Raw genomic sequence first — 18,347 nt, forward strand, 5'->3', positions numbered from 1 at the left:
AATTTGCAAACGGAGATGTTGATAAAGAAAATAGAACTGTGAACAAGTTACATAATGAACATCAAGATCTTTGACCAGCAAAGCATTCTTGTTGAGACTTGAGAGGTCGGAGGCTGGTAACAGAGGACATTGTTCGCGTTGATCATCCTTTCCCAACTTCCTTTAATTACGTTTCACTCCTTGAATCAGCCGGCGTATTATTTCCTGCAACAGCATAGCAGGTCTCAATAAGACGGAATAACAAAAAGAAAAGGAAGAATAGAAAACTTTGTTAAATAAAACATCTTCGCCTTGAATTTTTGTGTAAATAGGATTAGTATCTACTTTCGGGGTACGAAGCTACCTTTGGAAATCAAAATCAGTTCCCAATTTATTGTTCGTTGGGATTTATATAATATCGGGTACCAGTGAAGTACTATTTGAAGAGAATTTGAAAGGACTAAGGCCATGTTCTTTTTTCGGAAATATATTTACCCATGTTCTTTTTTTTGTTTATCTAGGTAAATGAAGTTTCTTATTTTCCCATGTCCTTATTCAACACCTACTTTCTTGGGTAAATTGTTATTTTTTCATCTCTTTCCAATTTTACCCTTGGACATGAAAAACATGTCACAAAGTCTTAAATGCCCTTAAAATTTTTGGAAATAAACCATGCTACCTCTTCTTTTAAACCCAATTTGAGCCTAATTCAAAATTTTCCTCTAGAACGATAGAAATAAGCACCATCTGCCATTATTTTGGGCTCAAATTTTAGGCATTTAAGACTTAAAACTTGAAAAATAGAAAAAAGAAATAAGAATTAATTGACAACTGAATAGATAATTGGAAAGGCTATCAGATGGTCTAAAATCAAAGCATTTTGTAAGGCTTTGATATAGAAAAGCTAAGGCAACAAGTGACTGGACTGTTAGCCTCAGATATCCTGCATGTATGCTATTTTAGTAAACTGTATAATGGATACTTCAGCCTCAATAAACACATTGAAGAAAGTGCTCTTTGTTTCACAATACAGTTAGCCTCAGATATCCAAAACCTATAACTTATTTATTGGTGTCACCATTGTTTTGTTTTAACAGAAATTGTTGAAGATGTTGATTTGCTGATTAGAAGAGCTGAAAGATGTTGGAAGCTGGATCAGACATGTTTATGATTGATGCTAATATGCTGATATCAAGTATCAACTATCAAGGGAACTCATGCAACCCAGCTTTTCTAATCAAGTATTCTTGAGGTCTTGATGTCGTCAAGCTAGCTTTAACCACCTTCTCTGTCTCCGGCCAGAAATTTGTACATTCTACCATTGACCTCTATAGTACTACAACCAGCAACTTTACTAATCCCTGCTTCTTTCATCATTCTTCTCCAGTTATCTGCTTCTTTCCATCTACCATGCAATGCAAACATGTTAGACAGCATCATGTATTCTCCATCGCTCAGACAACCGGCCTTGTCGATGATATGCTTTGATACAGTTTCTGCTAATTCAGCATCCCCATGAACCAGACGAGAGCTAAGCAAAGCACCTAACACAGTTGCACCAGGTTCAAACGACATGGCTTTCATGAAACTGTATGCAAGGTCAAGGAGACCAACACGACCCAGAAGATCAACCATACACGCATAATGTTCCATCTTGGGAAGGACCCCAAAGTCCTCCATGGACTCAAATATCTGGTAGCCGTCCTCAACCAAACCTGCATGGCTACACGCACTTAGAAGGGCAACAAAGGTGATATCATCAGGCCTTATGTGTCTGTCTTTCATACCATCGAATAGTCTTACAGCAGCTTGGCCATAACCATGAAGTGCAAGTCCAGAGATCATGGCATTCCAACAGTACATGTAGAGTCGACGTTTTCCACCAATTTTCATGCTCATAGTCCCTTCGTCAAGTCCCTTAATCACCTATTTTGATAGAAAAAAAATAATAATCAATAAAAACATACAGAAGCAGAACAATGGATTAAATAAATTTCTGCATTATGGTAAGGCTAGAAACTTCAGGTTTCACTAACTAAAAGGACACCTCTAACTATAGAAGCTTGGACTCAATAAAAATGGAGTTGAACTAACTATAGGGTCAGAGTATATAAGCAGATAGCTACGGACTCAATAAAAGCATGCCTCTGCATTAATCTGGCTTTGGCTTTGCACCCAAAAGTCCCAGTTGACGCTCTATGAGGCCTTTCTGCCCCTTGGCTCCTTTAAAAGGTGCTGCAACTGACACATCTACAGCATTTCATGCTCTCTGCAAGAAAAGTACCCTGATAAGGGCAGATAGTGACTCCAGGAGTACCATACCCACCATAATCTCCATAGTCTTGGTAACAAAATCTGGAAAACAATAAAAATAGTATCATAAACAACAGTACTGATCAAGCATACAAACAATCAGTTTGAATTTGAGACTTTCCATAGCCATCGCTAGTGTTTCAACCACCGGAAAGTCCTGGTCTCAACAGTTCTGATTGGGATTTTTGGGTCTCCTCGGCATCCATTCATCGACAGCAAGCAAAATCCGGTACCCCTTTTCCATGATAACATCCATTTATGATTTATGTAACCAACCTTTTTTCCTTTCCTTTTCACATTCAAAGAAGAATGAAGGTGGATAAATTCAGAATTCAGAAGACATACTCACATAACGAGCTGAGGCAAGGGAGTGGCCGCTTGGAACTGGCGATAGCGAAACACCATACTTGACAGACTCCGTGAACCCAGCAATTGATCGAGCTGCCGCAGCCGTTACACAGCTAGCGGCTCTCCTACCACACAAGCAAGCGAAAACCGGCGGACACGACAGTTTTCGTTTTCTGCTGTAAGTTACTAAGCTCAAATGTTTGAGTGGAATACAACCTGCAGGAGGCCTTGATGCCTTTACGGAAGAATACCTGTCTCTTGAAGACGACTCAAGGAAGTCCTTTGTTTGGCGGTGATGAAAGGGAAAGATTGGCTCTTCGGCGGGTTATGTTAGGGCTTGAGAGGCATCACTGCGATGGCGACTAGTTGCCGTTTTGAACTCAGCAGCGGTGGTGACTGGTGTGTGTGTGTGTGAGAGAGAGAGAGAGAGAGAGGCAGAAGAGATAGTTGAAGGGAGACAGGAGTGGGAGAGTTGTAGTATGAGAGGAGAAAAACGGAATGGAGGAGAAGAAATGCAGAGCCAAGAGGTGAGAGGAAAAAATCGGAATGGAGGAGAAGAAATGCAGAGCCGAGAGGTGAGAGGAGAAAATCTGAATGGAGGAGAAGAAATGCAGAGCCCAGAGGTGAGAGGAGAAACACAGAGCCGAGATCTGGGAAAAAAAAGTCGAAGGGACTCTTATCTTGTGGGGGCAATTTTGAGATATTACTTTTTATTTGTTTACCCTACTCGGGAAACCAATTTACCCGAGTGTCGTAAGAGTATCATTATCCGGGAAAATAAAACTTAGCATGGGTCCCACACAAATTTAAAATTCGAAGCAGATAAATTGGTTACAATTTTGATAAAACTTAGCATGGGTCCCACAATTGATTACAAACTTTCCCTCTCCACTTTACGAAAAACGAACATGGCCTAAGAGTTACAATTTTGATAAACTTCTCTATTCGGACCATCCAGATCCAGATGTTGGGTCAGTACATGGATTTGGTAATTGGTAATACTGAAGTATTGTTTTTTCGATGAACACTTGGGTACAAGTGTATCACTCTGAAAAGGGAAGCACGCCGCACGCCTGGATCGGCTCTACGTGTTATGGGCCGTATAGCGCAGTTGACCTGGTGTGCAACTCTCCTCTGTTCCTACTTGATTTTTTCGCGGGGTACAGGGGTAGTCCATCCTCCAACTTTTTACCTCAGTATAATCATGTAGCCCGCGAAACACAGTGGAGCGAGCAGCACCCAGCACGTGAATACACATGGGGCCCACATGCCGACCCAAAGTCGTTATTATCCATCCCACAAAGAACCTTTAGATGCCTTTCAACTTTCAACGAGGGTGTTTGGTTCTATTTATGTTTATTCCGTAAAGGTTTATTGATGATGTCATTTTAACATTTTCTCTCTCTTGCTCTTTTGCATGCATTGAAAATGAAAATAATAAACTTTAGTTTTTGTGTATGCCAACTATTTGTGGAAATTATTTTTAAAAGATTCTACAAATAGCTAAATGCTTATTCACTATTATGCTGATGTAGAATCTAATGGTGCCTAATTATTATAAACAATTATAATTATTATATTTTTTGATTTTACCATAAATAAAATACAAACGTTTATTCAATAAATATAAACGAAATCAAACCCATACAACATCATTTGTATGTACACTAAAATCAAATTGACCCCCACAATGTAGAGGATGTGATGTAGGATGTTGTGGGGGCTGATTTAAACTCATATGCACTTATAAAGTGATTCTCGCACCGACCTTACAGCCATTTCCCACCGTATAATAGAAAAATGTCTCATAAATAATATAGAGAATTATGGGAGATGTTCTCAATGTACGGATGATCATACTGTAAGGTCGACGTGAATGTGAGGAGCGCTCTGTGAAAGGTGATCCGGACTCTCTACACATTCATGTACAGTGGGTCCCAGTCTTTCGATGAGATGTGCGGACACAGATATATTTGGAGTCTTAGACAGTTTTCTTGCGAGGAGATCCAACTCGTGAGCTGAACCAAAGGCCCTAAATTGGGCCCCACCACGAATGGGGATCTACTCCTCACAAACGCATCTTACAGAGACCTCACGGCCCCATCCATCGTGTATTAGAAATATCTCTCACGAATAACAACACGAATGACGAGAGATGTTTCCCAGTACACCGATCCGGGGTCCTGGGTCCGGACTCTCCCACCAGTTAGTTACCACAGCATTACGATTTACGCATTACGAGTGACTGAGCGAGAGACTGGAGTCCGAAAGTGAGATGTGTGCTGTGTGTGTGTGCGGGGTTTGCAGTTTGCACAGGTATGGGAAAAACAATCACGACGGTACATCACAAAATGGGTCCCACAACACCATCGCACTTCACGGATGCACAAATGGTAGTTTGTTATTTTTGTGCAATTTTGGTTCCCTCCATGATGTCTTCCCCTTCCCGCTTACACTTCCCTTCTCTGCCGTTTATTTTGCCATTTTAAAATCGCCCTACATGAAGGAAGCGATAGAGGAATTGAAGGAAAAAGGATAAAAGGGAAGAGTCTGGACTCGATAGTCTGGACGACGTGACTGGAAGATTGGGAGCAAACAAGCATGAGCGATGAGAGCGGCTTTGGCAAAACCATCTGTTCCATCTGTTACGAGGATTTCAAACCAATCGTCGAAGACTTACAAGCTATCTCGACCTGCGGTCACGTCTTTCACGAGCTCTGGTTTGTATTTTTTCCCCTTCTATCGCTGCTTACTTTCTTCATGGACGACAACATTAATCAGACCTCTTTCGTCTCTTAAAAGAACAGCCTCCAACAATGGTTTGAATACTGCTCCAAGGCAAAAAAGAGCACTTGTCCTGTCTGCAAGCAATGTTGTTCTCCAGAGAATGCCCTAAGACTTTACTTCCAGTGGATTGGCGATTCCGCCGATTTAATTCGGTCTCAGAAACCATTCCTCGGAGAGGAAGAAGATCCTGCGGCGTTGCGCAGGGAAGTGAAGAGGTTGGAGGGGAAGATGTCGGGACTTGGTTCGGCTTTTGAGCGCCAACAGCGTGATCTCAAAGACCTCAGCGAAGAGGTATTTGGTTTAGTCATATATTTGCAATTATTGTTGTGTATTGTGTGTTGTCTGTTCTTCTGATTACGGATGTTTATATTGAATCTTCATCTTGCAGAAATCTTATTAGGGCTACTTTTCTTTTTATTCACATTCCGTTTGGGTTCTTATTGCCATTTCCTCTCAGCTTTGTCTCTGTAAGGACATCTTGAAGAAAGAGTTGGAACTGAAAAAAGAAGCTTTGAAACAGAAAGCGGTCATTCAGCAGTTGCTTCATTCAAAATCCGAGGTGTCTTTTCTTTTTCCCCCTAAATTAGATTCTATACTCTCTGAATAGGGATGAAATTTATAAGCATCATATTTTCATATTTTACACCATTTCCATTAGATGTTATATGTTACAGGAACTTGAAAAGTTATCATTGGAGTGCTCCAGGCTTCAGGAAAGGAATGTGGCTCTGGCTAAAGAATTTGCTGCACTCAAATTGTAAGGGAAGTTCTGAGTAAGAAGAAAATAAAATTATTGTCTTTGTTTATTTTTCTGTTAGTTTACTCTCACCATAAGTTTTGCAACTTAGAGTATCGGATGTGAACCTGGAGGAAGAAGAAGTATTGAAGCTTGCTTCGTTTGGTAATGGAACTAACACCAAAGATACAATAGATGTCCTAAAGAAGTCATTGGTCCTTCGTAACAAGTAAGTTTTCTTGCTGCTCTGTTTTCTTTTAAGCATGAGAGGAACGGATTGTTATAGATCTTGCAGGTGATCCCTGATTAGGAGATCACATCAGTGCTCCATGGGCACCCCACATGCACATCTCAGTGTGCATTGGGAAAATCTCCCGTACATGTCATTGGAAGATGTTCCCTATACACGGTCAGGATGCGGTGATGTGCTGTAGGGTGCACGTGGAGTGCTCTGTGGGGTGACAATGTGAACTCCCTGATTAGTTCTGTTTAATCCTTGTTTAAAATTATTGGCATGAATAATTAGATTGCAAATTACTTGTTCAGATACAGACAACTTTTGGTGGATTTTTAGTAAAATAATATGATGTAATGACAATTGTTGGGCAATGGGTTGGCAACAGTTCTAAAGATAAAAATCCTTGATTTTGAAAATTCACTCCTAAATTCATTGGGAAATATTTTAGAAGGATGGACTTAGATTGCATATTACTTGTACATAAAAAGGAAAAATATTTTATACATTTCACCAGTCCCAGTATAGGCTAGGCAATCATTGTTGGTGATATTCAAACTTTTTACATGTCTGAAGAGTCTTTAGCTTGCCAAATGCTTGGTTTCTCTATTGCTGTAAATGATGGATTTGTTTCTTTTCCTGGCAACTAGAATAACTTTATCAAGGAGACGGAGAAGCAGAAAGGTTCTGACTATTATGAAAACTCACTTGATGCTTCTAACAAGCGTGGTGGAGAATCATTCATTAAAGATAATGAAATTTGGCAGTGCCAAGTGTAACTAATGTGTTAAACATGAATGTACTAGAAAAAAATCATGATCAACTGAAAAGAGGTTTGGTGCCTTTTGGAGATATGGACTGAAACCTGTGGCAGGTTCTAAACTCCTTGTGTATGATGTCTCCTAGTCACTCTAGCCTTTCTCCCAGACCCCTGTGGACTTCGTTCTTCAGTTTGACCTTTGACGGCAGTTGCAGAAGTGTTTTGAGTCATAGGGGTTAGGTTGGGATTGAGGGCCAAATCATCAAATCTAATGGTGATCTTCTATGGGTGTTAAGTGGGCTGATTGGTATAACAGACTTGGAAGAAGCAGAAATTCATGCCTTGTTAGTGGGTTTGAGAGCTGCAGCTATTCTGAATTTAACTGGTCTGGTGGTGGAAGGAGATTCTAAAATGGTTATCAGCTGGGTGAAGAATTTAAAAGATGGACATTGGAGGTTCAGCTTCATCTTCAATGAAATCAAAGAATTGGTTATCAGCTGAGAAGAATTTAATTCCTTGGAGGTTTCCTTTTTTGGGTTTTGGGTTTTGGTTTGGCTGTTGTGTATGTCTCCTCATTTACATCCTTTCTTTTAATGAAAGTTGTCCTTTTCTCAGAAAAAAAGAAGAGGCAATGTTAATGCAAGTGTGAAAGCCATTTCATGGTTTAAATGTGTGGTGGATGCACTGGTCTCAATTAATTTTGAAGATGATTAGAATGACAATTCCAGATATGGACATAATCTCACCGCAAATGGAAGTTATATGGTTTTTGACATTAAGAAGGCAACGACAAAATTGTTACTCTTGGGCTGTGCTGTGGCACGAAAAGAAAGGTGTTACCATTACCAAAATCAAGTTGATGGAGATTAGAGATTAATCCATTATACTTGGTGTATTTTGCTTTTGATCATGGTTGGTCAGTGTAGGCCATTATAAACCCCTCCCCCAAGAGGAAGCCTAAGAAATGGCAGTGCTTCAATTTTGGTTTATTCATGGTGATTTAGGGAATATTTGGTCCATCATTATGGATGTGTTCCGGTTGGTTTTGGAACAAAAAAAAGGTAAAATCATGCATTTAGTTCATTTTTGTGATAGTTCTGGAACCGGCAATTCAAGGCTTCAAAACCAGCAAATACCTCTTCTTTGAGTGTGCCAATTTATTGTTTTCTCAACTGTAGTTGTCAAACTGATGCTTAGGTGACTGAACGCCTATGATGGATCACCTCACCCAATCACCTGATTGTTTCTGCACAAGGTGCTCTTTAATATTTTTATATTTATATTTTGTTTGTTTACAATATTATAATGTACATTATTATACTAAATTATTCATTTGTTGGGTTTATAATTTTGTCACACACTAGTTCTTTTTTATTGTTTTCTTATTTGTTGTGGTTTGGTTAACAAACAAGTCTGCAGAAGCCGCCTGAAGCTCTTGAGGGCTTTGGCCAATCAACACACAAGAGCCAACTGATGAGACTTCGATAGTATTTTTTTTTTGTGTGAATATGCTGGTTTCTATGTTTTGATATTAAATGTGTACTTACCTGATGAAGGTTACTAGGGAGTTAACTTAGGATTTAATTTTTTTTTTTTTTTGTATTTAAATATCCATCACCTAGATGCCCACCTAGGCTGCTAGGTGATCCTTTGTCTTCCCCTTGGTGCTTTGACTACTATGTTCTCAACCAGAAGGCATGGTCTGATGATGCAAGCATGATGTGGCCTATAATCAGTGGTCACCTAGATGCCCACCTACGTGACTCTTGAAAAGTATGTTTAAATGAATGTCAAGCATCTTAAAATTGATAATGAAAGAGAGACACTTCTGTCGAGTTCTCATTTTGTTGGAAACATGAGAAAGGTCAAGAACTTATCAGAAAAAAAAAAGAGAAAGATCAAGAACTTAATTGGGGCTTGTAGTGGTTCTTACATGCAGAGAGTTAACCTAAGACTTTATGGATGCTGATTTGGCATGTGTAACAGTATCAATTAGGTACCTCTAGTATAATAAATATCAAGTCCCCCTACAAGTTTATAGGGGCAATTTGTTATTTTAGTGTGTTGAAGAAGAGTAAACAATGATGACAAGGTAAAGACATACATATTTATTTATTTTTTGTTTTGAAAAAGGGTGAAGTATTTCATTAAAGTATGCAAAAAATTACAATCAAAAGCTACACAGAGGCGCTGTGCAAGTTTATCCTCCTGCTGTACAAACCCTTTATGAGTAGATACAAAAAATATTTTTTTATCAGTATCTATGAAGGTGTTTTATTTTAAAAAAATCCTGCTGTTTATTTATTTATTTTTGATCAATAACACAATTCACTGCTGTTTCTTTATTTTCAAAAATAAAGAAATACATCTTTATTTGATTTGATGAAAGAAAGGAACCCAACCTTTTGGTTGCTAGGGAGTTTTGTGCTTGATGAAGTCTTTTCTTCTTACAGAAAATATGACAGGGATGATTATAATACCCATTCCATTATGTCAGAACATGGGTATTATAACTGTCATTATGTCAGAACATTGGTGTAATTGATGATTGCACCGATGTTCCTAAGGTATCTGTGGACCCCTCGTGTCCATTTTTAAGTGAGCAGAGTGATAGGGGTATGGACTAACCTGTGATCAAACACAGTAGCATCTGGGTGAACAATTGAACACGATATAGAGAACTTTACACCACACTCTAGAGGGTTCAGTAGACAAATTGTCAAGCCAATTCATTAGAAAACTGCAAATGATAAAAAATCATTACAAAGGTGCAAATCTGATTGACCTTTTTCTTGTTTCGATAAACTTAGAGGTATTAAGGAATGAGAAGAGTATGGTAAGGATGAAGACGAAGCTATTTTGATGAATGAACTTGGAATCTTTTACCAAGTTCCAAGGATGTGCAACTTGTTTATAGAAGTAGAAATATAGAAAGGATGAAAGTTTTGACATGTTTATGCCTTGACTTTTTGCTAAGATGTTTTTTATAAAGTATGGAGAAGGCTATGCAATGTCAAATATGAAAAATGCTTCCTTAGCTATTGAAACCATTCTTGTTTTTTTAAATCAATAGGGTTATGCCAGTAGCCATCTAGGTTTATTTTTGGTGTGTGTGTGTGTGTGTGTGTGTGTGTGTGTGTGTGTGTGTGTGTGTGTCTACTCATGTTTTTGAATTCAAACACAAGAAACTTCTTAATGGATTGAAGCAAGACCATAATACAACTAGATGCCACAAAATCCTAAAAACAATTGGATGCAATCACTTTCCTTACAGAGGAATACCACTATGAAAAAGAGCCTGATAAAAAAATAGACCTTTCTAACCAGCACTGGCAAGTCTACCTGCTAAGACATTTGCAGATTTAGGGATCCATCTGAATGATGTTAGCTCTAGATGCCAAAGTTTTTAACTCCCTAGTAGTGTTTCAAGCTCCATGGCCCAGAAGAGCCATCCCCATCCAACCAAAAACCCAAGTCAACTTCCACCTTAATGTGCTCAAACCCTACCAAATATGGCTTCAACCCATTTCTTTAAATCAAATTGTATTATAAATTATAGAGACTATTGAATCAGTTAGACTCCTGAAGGTGGATTATCTCACAAATTATATGGTTATTTCTGTTATTCAGAGTTTTGTCAAATTTAAAGATACCCACGCTAAAGCATATAAAAATGTATTTACCTCATTTTAATCCACATCCACCATATAATTAACTATTACTTAAGACAACAAACTTTACCAACTGCACATTATGAACCTAAGACAACATAACTATGTGCATAATGGTTTTTAACTTGCATATGATGGAAATAAACTCAACAAAGGTTTAAGTAACCTAAACAAGATTTCTGGTAATGATTCTAAAACAAGAACCCAGTGAAAAGTTAGAAATCAAAACAAAGTACAGAACTAGGTCCTGATCAAATTGGTTTCAATTGCTTGAATCAGATAAATCATAAGGTTCACGAACTGATGGTGAGATTCAGATAATAACTGTTAGTGACTGCAGAAACCTTGTATTGGCTATCCTGGATCACAAGAAGGAAGTGCTGTCTGAGATTTGCTTTGTGGTTAAAGATGCTCGAGTCTGGATTCAGGGCCTTGATGTCAAACTTGCTTTTGTTTCCAGATCTCAAAACAAGGCTGCCCATGAGTTTGCTCTAAGGAGTTGTTCAACCACTGAACCTTTTACTTCTGTTGTGCCCATTTGGCCTTTAGATGTTCTTTCCTCTGTTGGTAGTTTCGGTATTTAGGTATCTGGTTTTCTTGTTTTAGGTTGATTTGTTTAGCTGCCGTTTTCTCTGTTCGTTGTTGTTCTATGTCTGTTCTGTTGTTTGGTTTTGTTTGCTTAATGTAGTTCTTGTTTACCAAAATGAAAAAGATAATGACTGTTAGATCTTAGAAAAGGATTGGATCATAGGATTTGAGTGGGAGTCTTTGTGATTCATTCTAATTGTAATTTGTATCATGATTTACAAGATTCTAATGCTTCAGCTTATGACCTGGCAGTAATATCAGTCTTTTCTCCAATATTCTCCAAATTGGTACCAAACTAATGAGTATGATCTCCACCGCCTAATCCCTGAAGTGTCATAAACATGCCTAGGTTTCCAATGGGATAGTCATTAGAGCTGGGCCCAGTAGCACTGCCCAAGAGGCTTAAACACACCTTGCTTATGGACGAAGAAAAGAGATATACAATTGCCACCTTTTAATTATGGAATCTATTAGGTTTTTGAATTCATCTCTCGTCCAGGTTTAATGAGCCACTGACTTTGATCAAATCAATTACAATCTCAAAAGAATTAGATATACTGGAAAAGACCCTTGAGGCCTTGAGTTCCTCTCTTCCTAAATACTCTATAATTGTTGCTCAAACGCAGTTCCATATAGTTGTCCTACACTGTATTGTTCACTAGAGACCAAAGAGAGGTAGGAAAATTTCCACATTTTTCATGTGGAATTGCTGCCTACAATCTACCATGTATATAACATGGGGTGATGATGTAAGATGAGAAGAAAGGCTTCACAATCTTCACATGGTGGGAAGAGGAAAACTAAGGATTGAAATTACGAGTAGATCATCCAGAAAACAAAAAAAAAAAAGGAAGAAAAAGAAAGAGAAGAAATGTTGCACATCACCTCTAAAGGACCAGTTTCCGTACTTGTATGCTCAGTCAGATTTGAAAAATGAACCTATCTCTTCTTTCTTGGTTCTTTCAAACTCCACGTCTGGTTTTGGGTGGAACCTAGGCCTGCGTAGGACAATTAGGGATACAGACTTGGACAGCTTGTTACCTTTGCTATCCACCCTTGAGAATGTTTTCCTAAATCCTGATAAGGAAGACACCAGATTTTGGACCCCATCTACCTCTTGTACTTTCTCTTGTGCTTCATTCTTGGAAACCTTAACTCAGCCTTCCACCCCTTTTGGGTTGTCCTTTCCGGCTAAGGAAATACGAAGCAAGCCTATTCCTCGGGTTAGTTTTTTTTGTTGGAAAAATTTCCTGGAAAGCATAAACACATTTGACTTACTTCCGAGAAAGAGACCCAACTATTGTTTACTTCCTAATAGATGTGCTCTTTGTAAAGCTAATGGGGAATCTGGCTATCATCTCATGGTCTCTTGTAAGGTTACTAAAACTGTGCGGGAGTGGGTTTTCTCCCACTTTGGGTGTTCTTGGAATTAGGGGTGCTCACGGTTCAGTTAGGGTGATTTTTTGGACCGAACTGAACTATTTGGTTTTTCAATTTAACTAAACTGAAACCAAACTAATGCAACCGGTTAATTGGTTGACCGGTTAACCAGTGTGGTTTGGTTTGGTTTGGTTTTTTTGTTTATTATGCCCTCAATATTAAAAAGAGGGGGGGAACCTTCCCTGTCGATGGTCTGAAGAGAGTGAACGAACTGTGAGTTGAGAGTGAGAGAGATGAGAGAGAGAGATTGAGAGAGATGAGTGGCTGAGATTGAGAGAGATCAGTGAGTCAGAGTGTTGAAATGAGAGAGAGAAACTGAGAGATGAGAGATTGAGATTTCATATTTGAGAGAAGACACCAGATACCGGTCTGAGAGAGTGAAGGCTGAATCTGAGAGGAGACGCTAGCCATTGATGATTCAGTTGGAGGGTGGAGCATCGGAGGCCGTCGGTCTGTTGGGGAAGAAATTGAGAATCTGAGAGTGAGATTGTGAGAGATTGAGAGTGTGATTCGAAGAAACTGCTAGTGGAAAAAAACCACCGTGACAAAAGAAAAGAAAGGGCTAAAGCTTGAAACTTTTCGATTTTCAAGACTGAGAGTCTGACAGTCTCTAGTTTGGCACTCTAGCAAGGTCAAAAGTTTCTCTTTCTCTTTGAAACTTTCCATTTTCGATTTTCAAAGCTCTTTTTGAAACTTTCAAAGAGAAAGTTTGAAAAGTCTACCATCGAAAGTGTATATTCGATTTTCAAAAAGAAATGATAAATAATATATATATATATATTATATAAATATAGATTACTTTATATATATCGGTCGGTTTGACTAAATGCTGGTTTTATTAAATGGTTAACCGAAATCGAATCGACCGGTTTAGTTAACTGATTTTTCGGTTTGGTTTCAGTCAGTTTTTTGGGTTGGTTCGGTTTTTTTCTCACCCCTACTTGGAATCCTCTGGAGAGTATCCAAAGTTTGTTCTCCTTTTTTTAGATGGCCTAAGAAGTGAGGGAAGACTATGTGGAGGAGTATTAGGGAAATTGTGTGCTGATCCCTGTGGGAAGAAAGAAATTCACGTTTTTTTTTTTTTTTTTTTTTGATAAGGAAAGAACCTTGGAAGAACTATTATACCTAATCCTTTTAATGGCTGCCCACTTGCTAAAATCTTTGGAGTTGTTTTCAGACTTTCCCGTGGATGACTTGCTAAGAAATTGGAAAGAGATTGCTTCCACTGCTAGGTGCAAGAGGACTCTTTGTCCCTCTTGGTCCCCTTCCCCCTTGGGTTTTATAAAGTTGAATTTTGATGGCAATAGTGTAAGGAGTCTAGGGCCCTCTGGGATTGGAGGAGTTTTCGGGAATGAGGAAGGGATTGTTATTGCTTTGTTCTTTGGCCCTATTGGAGAAGGTGACTCTCTTATGGTAGAGATCCTTGCAGCGCTTGAAGGAATTCGAAGAGCAAAGGAATTAAATATCAGTCGTTTGATCCTGGAAGGTGATTCGAAGGTGGTGGTTAGCTGGTTGAAGAAAGAGGATGGTGGTTTGTGGAATTATAACAATGAAAAGAAACAGTTCTTATGGTTGTGTAGGGACTTCGAGATACAATACAGCTGGGTGAAGAGTGCCAACTCATTTGCGGATGGGTTGGCCAAGCAAGGGGTGAATAGGGAGTCTGTCTTTTGGGCTAGTTTTTATTTTTTTCTCTCTGTCTTCTGTTATTGGGGAGCTAAGATATTTTATCTCCCCTCTTGTATCCATAATCCCTTTTTTCTTTTAAAATTAATGAAGCTGTTGTTATTGATAAAAAAAAGAAAAAGAAAAGAAGAAATATTGCAAATTTAGAGATAAAGAGGTAGAAAAAAGAGAAAGATCATCATGCTATTACCTGCAGTTAACTTTAAAAATTAAAATATACCCTTATTCTATTAATTCAACTCTGAGATTTCAACTACAACGACTATTTATAAACTAAACATAAGGGAGACAGGTGAGGGCTAAACTTGAATATATGGTATTAAAATGAAGAAGATGTTGAACTTTGAGCTAAGTTGTTCTAGGGAGCTAAGATTGTTTAGCCCCCTTGCTTTGTAATTTTCTTAATCTTAATTAATACATTTCACAGTTATTGATAAAAAAAAAGATGTTGAACTTTGAGCTCTGGCCTATATTCTTCTTTATGGCTCAACCATTTACAGTTTCATAGTTCAACACCATTCAACTGGGTTTATACACATGAGATCTATTATTATTGGAACAATGATGAACCAATAAGTCAGTTGGACTAAAGCATCAGTTCAAGTAACATATCGTCGTTGTTTAGAACTGTCAATCAACTTAATTGTGTGAGAATGCTCATATCCTAAAATTTGCACTGTTATTATGATGTTTTTATTCTGCTCAAGCTTGTCCTGCCTAATAAGGACTACACTCCTTCCCTAAGTGCACCTCCAGGATAGACTTGATCACTCTTAGGCTGTTGTCAGTGATCAAATCAGATTAATCAGATTTAGTAGCAGATTCTGTTCAATCAGATCTTTCACTTTGATGGAAGCTTTGGACCTAGCTAAGGTGTAACTTATGGAATGTAAAAACGAAGTATTGGTTATGTTCTTTTTATCTATTATATGATTCTTATTCCCATACATTGCTGCAGGAGCTACAAAGAATTGATGGCCCAATGCAACCTGCTAGGAAGAGGAGAGAATCGTTCTCTTAGAAAGCTTGAGAAGGCTGAAGAGAAGATAAAGAAGCTGAAGGTATGCTTTGTACTTGCTAAATGCATCCTTTTCTGGTTTTGAAATTTGACCTGAACTTTTTTTTTATGGTCTCTACCAGTCAAGGGTGCAAGAACTGGAGACAGCTCTTGAAGAAAAGGATAATGAGGCCCTAAGGGCTTTGAAAGCCTCCAAGAAAACTACCACCAAGGGGGTTGATACAAATGATCTGAATCGGAACCCCAACTCTCCATGTATCAATAATAGTCCATCAGCGAGTCAATTGGTGCATCCTGTTAAATCCATCAAGAACTCAAATCAAAGTGGACACTTGAACAATGATACATTTCATTCCAGGAAAATGGACCATTCTAAATTTGGCAAAGATTTAGGTGTAAATACTTCAAAGCAGGATGCGACTGTCATTCTGGATCCAGATAATGATGATTACTCAGTTATAGATAAGGATGGCCATTTATTTGGGTTCTCAGATTCAAGCATTGCTACTAAGAATTACATAAACAAAACTTCTGCTGGCGTTTTAGCCAAAGATGTGAAATTGCTTGTTGATGACACTACAGATGCTTCGCCTTTAATTCATATTAGAAAAGAGACTCCATCTCCTGTTCCCATTACCCAGCCAGGTGAGCTTTCTGAAATTCAAGTTAGGCAGCCACAAAGGAATATTACCTATATTTTACATCTTTATTATTATTATTATTGTTGTTGTTAATTTATTATTGTTATTATTGTTGTTGTTGTTGTTGTTCTTTTTATTATTATTATTATTTGTTGAATGATGGCCCAACAGACCTGTTCATGGGCTAGGCTCTGGTTCAGGTTTTATCAAGTTTTGAATGGGCCTTGAGCCCAAAGCATTGTAAAGCTGAACCTGACGGGCTGCCTGAGAACAGGTATTGATCAACAAAGTTCATCATTGCCATATATTAAGCTTAACAGGACCATCTATAAGCAAAGTTCTAGGATAGGTGAGTCTCGATATTGTGTTCATAGAGCACTTCCTCACAGGTGACCTTATCTGATGGCATCTATATAGAAATTTATGAAACATTTCATATTACATTGTTGATTTTTTAATTCATGTTAAAACCTACAGGAGATCAATGCTTTTCCGGGGGGCTTATTGGGCCTGATGGAACAAAGAGATATCTTGGTAAATGGTGTAGACGTGTCCAAAGCAAGGCACCAGAGCAACAATCAGGTTGTGGAAGCTTAATTGCTGTTGGAGCTGATGGAAGAGGAGGCAGAATCAAAGTTTTGAGATCTCAAAACCAATCATTCTTGGTGGGTCTTCTCCTCCACTGCTTAATTCAACACCTATTCTTAGCAGTTCAAATCCATAAGTAAAGCATTAATTTGTTATCATGTGCAGGATGATAAGGGTAATACCATGTTGCCAAAGAGACTCAAATCTAGTGCCCAGCAATCTCAAGGCTGCTTGCAAATAGAGCATTTCTTTAGAAAAGTGGCATGATAGTAAATATGTGAGTGTAAATGGGCTCTGATTTTTGTGCTGCCATGTATGTTTTTTTGTAGCCAAAGGCACAAACTGTTATTTACCAGTTCTATTAAACTTAAAAACAGAATGAGAAAATGAGAAAGGAAAAAGGTTCCCATGTTTGTTGTAATAGATTGAGATTAATACCAATTTAACTTCTGGAAAGCCTTTTGCTGGGAGATGGTTGGTCAAAGTTTTTCTGGTATCATGTCTTTTCAGCATAATAGGTTTCTTCCTTTACTATAATAATAACAACAAAGTTAGGTATCTCTCCCCAGAACAGTAGAAATGAAGGGGGGGGGGGGGGCAAGAAAACGTGTATACAAGATAAAGCAAATTTTGCTCACTTATAGCTCTTATGGGCCATAGCATTACAACTTGGACTGACCTAAAACAAAGCTCTTAGGCTTATGTAAAAGACCTCTGCAGCTCGTAATCAAGTTCTGAATGCATCATGGTGCCTCAGAAATATCCATCAACGCAATATCAACAATGGACTTGGCATCACTTTTAACAATTGTATTAAAAAGGTTCAGATCCTGGGTTATCTTTAACCCTTCAAAAGTTCAAATAAAGTCCATGTTTCAGCCATAGTGGCTGGGCAAGGAGAGGCTGAACCCCTTTCGCAAAAAGGAACCGGCCCATGTTTCTGACTCTGATGATAATGCATTAATGCCTGCGCCAGACGGATTACATGCAATAGCTCCATCAATGTTGATTTTAAAGAGGCCAGCCGGAGGTTTTTGCCAAATTAAAGCGTCTCTAATTGAGATCAGTGTTGAGGGAGGCCTACCAGCAGTGAGGCTGGGTAGTAGAAATCTCCAGTGGCTCGAGTATTTTCATCACTGATTGCAGGAACAAAAGGCTGTTCTTGCTCAAAAGTAAGCTGGTTCTTGCTTTTTCGCATGCTAGATGCTCCAAAAGTAGGGAAAGCACAAAAGATGGCTTGAAATCAGTGTTCGCATCACGATTAGCCTCACAAAAATACAGATTTCCTACTCACTATTTCTATCCACTCTCTACCCGCCATGAATTGAGAGATGTGTGACTCCAATTTACTGCAGGTAGAGAGTGGGTAGGAAAAGTGAGTAGGAAATCCTTAATCAATAAGTGTGAATTGTAGATGGGCATCAACCTTGAGAGAGAGAGTAAAGCATGCTGGAGCAGGTATTTGAAGGACCAAAACTACTTCCATGATAATAGCAGAGTGATGGAATATCTTTGAGAGTACAGAGTAGGATGGCTCCAAGTCAACTTCACAAGGCA

General features: G+C 38.5%; 1 protein-coding gene and 1 pseudogene across 3 annotated transcripts; one reads left to right on the forward strand and one right to left on the reverse strand.

The window, feature by feature from the left end:
- Positions 1-936: 936 nt before the first annotated feature.
- LOC148879791 (pentatricopeptide repeat-containing protein At5g15340, mitochondrial pseudogene) lies at positions 937-2,909 on the reverse strand (annotated as a pseudogene). The gene is made up of 3 exons (XR_016104330.1): positions 2,892-2,909; positions 2,642-2,765; positions 937-1,905 (listed from the first exon to the last, which is right to left on the reverse strand). The product of XR_016104330.1 is annotated as a pentatricopeptide repeat-containing protein At5g15340, mitochondrial pseudogene (transcript).
- A 2,150-nt stretch (positions 2,910-5,059) lies between these two features.
- LOC148879792 (RING/U-box superfamily protein) lies at positions 5,060-17,246 on the forward strand. Of its 2 annotated transcripts, none has more exons than XM_088961483.1 (9): positions 5,060-5,360; positions 5,448-5,718; positions 5,885-5,986; positions 6,102-6,184; positions 6,276-6,392; positions 15,502-15,604; positions 15,684-16,206; positions 16,680-16,867; positions 16,956-17,246. In XM_088961483.1, exons 1-9 carry the CDS (start codon positions 5,242-5,244, stop codon positions 17,055-17,057), a joined length of 1,608 nt encoding a protein of 535 aa, XP_088817609.1. In that variant the 5' UTR covers positions 5,060-5,241; the 3' UTR covers positions 17,058-17,246. The 2 variants fall into 2 exon arrangements, with proteins under 2 accessions (XP_088817609.1, XP_088817610.1); XM_088961484.1 differs by having other exon boundaries at positions 5,152-5,360; positions 5,443-5,718.
- Positions 17,247-18,347: the final 1,101 nt, after the last annotated feature.

The sequence above is a fragment of the Nelumbo lutea genome, chromosome 1 (assembly GCF_056320005.1).
Source record: "Nelumbo lutea isolate HS-2025 chromosome 1, American lotus-T2T, whole genome shotgun sequence".
Classification (NCBI taxonomy): domain Eukaryota; kingdom Viridiplantae; phylum Streptophyta; class Magnoliopsida; order Proteales; family Nelumbonaceae; genus Nelumbo; species Nelumbo lutea.

What these genes read in the sequence shown, in the direction of transcription:
- LOC148879792 (XM_088961483.1), top strand. Translation starts at nt 5,242, where the DNA reads ATGAGCGATGAGAGCGGCTTTGGCAAAACCATCTGTTCCATCTGTTAC. An exon ending in CACGTCTTTCACGAGCTCTG is followed by an intron (nt 5,361 to 5,447) that starts GTTTGTATTTTT and finishes TTAAAAGAACAG; the next exon opens with CCTCCAACAATGGTTTGAAT. An exon ending in TCATTGGTCCTTCGTAACAA is followed by an intron (nt 6,393 to 15,501) that starts GTAAGTTTTCTT and finishes ACATTGCTGCAG; the next exon opens with GAGCTACAAAGAATTGATGG.